Genomic DNA, 4082 nt, shown 5'->3' with positions numbered 1-4082 from the left:
CCTTGCTCAGGTTATTCAGTGGCCCAGGTGTAACGAGTTTGGCCATGTGTGTCCCTGGCTAGATCCCAGAAATAACATCCACATAAAAAAAAAACCCAACCCAACTGGCCCCTTGCTGGGAGTCTTCGTTAACGTGGGTTGAGGGTGAAGCCCCTGTCCTGATCCCAGAGAAGCAGAACAGATTGGAGGCATAATGATGGGATCGTCTCTGAATGCCTCAACAGCCAAGGTGCCCGGCTCTGGGAAGAGGTGGGTTTCCCAGGCTGGCACGGGTACTTGGATATAACAGATCTGCCTTGTGTTGCTTTCACAGGGCTTTCAGGGCATGCCAGAGCAATGACATCGGATGCACTGTCTCAGGGCAATGTGGTGCAGGTGACTCTGTATGGTGCTCTGGTCCTCCTCTGCCTGCTGGGCAATAGCCTGGTTCTCCTAACGGTCCTTGCCATGACTGTGAAGCATGGCACCATGGCTGCTTCTGACCTTCTCCTGGCCAACCTCTCCACTGTCAACCTCCTTCTCACAGCACTGCGGAACACGCTGATCTTCACAACTGACCTGGGGCTACAGCTCTCCTTGTCCGCCGCTTGGTGTAGGGTCTTCATGTTCACCTGGGTGCTCTTGAGAGCTATGAGCACCTGGGCCACTTCCTGCCTGAGCATCTTCCATTGCCAAACTATAAGGAAGCAGCATCCCCTAAGGGCTAGGGAAGCCAGAGGGGCCAGGGACACAGCTATCGCTGTGTCTGCCCACTGGATGGTGAATGCGTTGTACTCTCTTCCTGCCTTGGTGTATTCCAGCCATGCAGCTGGGAATACCACTCTCCCCCCAGTGCTAGTGAGCAGTACCACCAGGCCTTTGCTGGGCTGCACATGGGCTTTCCCTTCCCAGCAGAGCGGGCCGGCCTATGCCACAGCTTCCTTAGTCATCCACGAAACCATGCCCATGGTCCTGATGTCGGGCACCAACATGTACACCTTGCACAAACTGAAGGGGCACGTGAGAGCCATGGGGGCTGAGAACGGGGTGGCCAGGTTTGCCTCTGAGTGGAGAGCTGCCAAGGTCATCCTGGCCCTGGTTGTTCTCTCTGTGGGCTGCTGGGGGACCAACACGCTGGCAGTCGGCTATCACAGCTTCACCAGCTAGCCCGCCGCACCCTTCCTGATTCAGGCTGCAAATTTCTGCGCCTCGCTCTTTTTGGGGATGAGCCCCCTGGTAATCCTGGCAGGGCACAGCCAGCTGCGAAGGAAGCTCCGGAGAATGATCTGTGCGCGCTAAGAGGGTTCCGGGCATGGATGCACCAGGGACACAGGGAGCTGCAAACTCCTGCCAGAAGAAACTCTATCCACTGGATCCGTAACCATCAAAGCTCCCTGTTCTCTACTTATGCAAGGCTCTTATAGAGGACAACAGCCTACTGGCCTGAGTGAGGATTTCAGGATTTGGCCAAGTCTTTCTAACACACATGGATCAGGAATGATTTATTATCAGAGCACTACTAGCTGCTAAGCTGGGTGGTCTTGTGGTGCAGGCCCTAAACTGGGACTCAGGAGATCGGATTTCAATTTCGGGCTCTGCTACAGACCCCTTGTATGATCGCAGGTAAGTCACTTCCTCTGTGCTGCCTTGCTCCACCTTTAAATGAGGATCATAATACTTCTTTGTCTTGTCTATTTAGACTGTACGCTCACTGGAGCAGCAACTGTCTCTTACTTACTTATCATCTAGCACAATGGGGCCCTGATCTCAGGGAGTGTCTAGAGGGTGCTGCCCTAGAAAACCCTAGACACCGTTGTTGGTATGTTTATTTCAGTGGAATTCACTGTTTGTTTTACACAAATTCTGACACATTTCCAAGCTGTGTGTTTTATTGATCAGTTTTAAAAAATAAAACCATGTAGCTGTTCAGAGTATTTGAGTCCAAATTGTCTAGTTCAAAGACCCTTCTCTCATTTAACGCAGGGAAGGCATTTTGCTGCAAAACTGCATTATTCAGCTCCTGCGGTCTGTGTGTATCCTTCAACTTCCCAGCTACGAATCTGGGCACACAGCTCAACCGAAAAGTTGGCCAGGTTGCGGGGTGAGGGAAGGAGAGTTTCAAAACAGCTAAAATTGGTTATTTCCAGGGTTTGTTTAAAAATTAGAACCGTGAGAAGGGCTGGGAGGCAGTTTGACCAGGATCCTGACCTGCGGGCAGAGGCTGGGTTAGTAAAGACCATTTAGCAACAGAGCCCCTTGCTTAACCACCACCTTGATTTACTTTAAATGAACAAGTGCCATAGCTGATCACACTCAGCCTGATTCTCCCCCACCTGGTGCAACATGAGCATCAAATGTGAGTGAACCAGCTGGGCAGCATTTCACACCCACTGATCTAAATGGGTGAAGAAGGTGCAGGGCAGAGATTCAGCCTCGTCCTGTGTCTCTGTCTCCTATGGCCAGGAGCCTACTGACAGTGATGGCAGCTGTAAAAATCCCTCTGACTTCAATGGCATCAGCCCCTCCCCTCTTCCTCATCACGCTGCCTCAAACCCACCACAAGCAGCTGGCTCATGTAACTCACTGGATTTCAATAGGACCTGGACACCGTTTGAAAATTGCAGCCCGAGCCAAAGCTTGGTGCAATCAATAGGAGTCTTTCCCTGACTCCTACTGGGTTTTGGATCAGGCCCCAGGACCACAGGCCCTCCCTACCACAATGCACTGAGGGGGGAAGAAAACAGATTTTGTCAAGTGATTTTTTTTTTTTTTAAGTTGGAGGAATGCCAACTTAGCTTTTCAGAGAGATCATCAGCTCTATAGGAAGCTTGTGGTCTGGAACACATAATGCTTAATGTCCCATTTAGTAGTTTTCAGTTCTAATCATATGGAGAAAACTGTATCTGCATTTCCCCCTATCCCCTGGTGCAGAGGCAAAGGAAAATGGATCAGTGAAGCTACTTGGACTGGACTCGAAAGAACTCATCATATCTAGCCCCCTCCGTCAGTGCAGGAGTGTTTACCTGGATCAGTTAGTCTTAAATGTCCCAAGCAATGCAGGTGCTGCCATGTCCCCAAGGAGCCTGTCACATGCTCATAGATTGCACGGCAGGGGAATTCACCCTCCATTTTTATCTGGATAAATTTCATCCCCTTCCTTTCAGTCACTGTCCCTTTCCTGAGCATGAGAACAAGAGAGGAGCAGGGGGAAGGACAGGAAAACACATCTGGTTTCCATGAGATCCCGAGTGCCTTGGCATTTGCACTTCTTTTGACTGGAGGGATCCATCCACAGGACTGAGATAATACAAGGCCTGGTCTCTTGACATATTTCCACCCGTGCAGGAGCTGACGCTAACCCATGGCTGAGTGTGTGTTAGGAGTCATCCTCTACAGCTGACTCTCAGAGGATGTGAGTTTAATGAAGCCCCACTCTACAGAGCCTGGCTCTTTAACGCAAGATGCCAAGCGCAGGCTTTTAGCTGTCAACATACCTAGTTCAATCCCTGAGCTATTGGCCAAGATGGCAGCCATCAATATTAGCATAGGGAGAAAAGCTCTGTCAGGATCATGCTCCTGTGCATTTAAAATAAAACCTTGCAGAAAACCAGGAACCCAAATGAACTCAGCCCCTAAGACACAAACCGCCGCAACCCTTTGCTAGCAGGAAGACATCCCAGTGCTAGTGCAGCAGCCTCTTTTGGGAGCATGGCTAGAGCTTGAAGTTGACGTGACATTATTCTTGCCCAGTCTCTGATGAAGGGTAGCAACCCACTGAATGGGAAGGAAAAGCAGTCTGGAAATGGATCCTTCCTAGACACTCAGCTGAAATCCCTCACACTGCTTTAACAAAACACCCCTTGAAAGTACAGGGCATTTGCTCATTGTCCCTAAAAATGCTCTTTTTTAGACACTTAGATGAGGCTTTGAGCAGGCTGGGGGGACAACCAGGTACACTGCTTGGAGCTTTTTCATTCTAGTTCTATGCTTTGATTGGAGTGGGTTGTGTTATCACAGCTGTTCTATAAAGGAATGTGTGTCCAGCCTCCAGAGAATCCAGAAAGTCAGCTTCCCCCCTGACTGAAGGCTGAATGATGTTTTGA

The 4082-nt window shown here is 50.1% G+C and overlaps 1 protein-coding gene across 1 annotated transcript; it reads left to right on the top strand.

The window, feature by feature from the left end:
- The first annotated feature begins 336 nt into the window (after positions 1 to 336).
- On the top strand, positions 337 to 1146 carry LOC116824578 (olfactory receptor class A-like protein 4). The gene has a single exon (XM_032779937.1). The coding sequence runs from the start codon at positions 337 to 339 to the stop codon at positions 1144 to 1146; it is 810 nt and encodes a 269-aa protein (XP_032635828.1).
- Positions 1147 to 4082: the final 2936 nt, after the last annotated feature.

Source organism: Chelonoidis abingdonii, chromosome 23, assembly GCF_003597395.2.
Source record: "Chelonoidis abingdonii isolate Lonesome George chromosome 23, CheloAbing_2.0, whole genome shotgun sequence".
Classification (NCBI taxonomy): Eukaryota; Metazoa; Chordata; order Testudines; family Testudinidae; genus Chelonoidis; species Chelonoidis abingdonii.
Note: the sequence above shows the minus strand (reverse complement) of the source record. Positions and strands in the feature narration are given on the sequence as shown.

Coding starts and splice junctions, on each gene's coding strand:
- LOC116824578 (XM_032779937.1), top strand. CDS start 337: ATGACATCGGATGCACTGTCTCAGGGCAATGTGGTGCAGGTGACTCTG.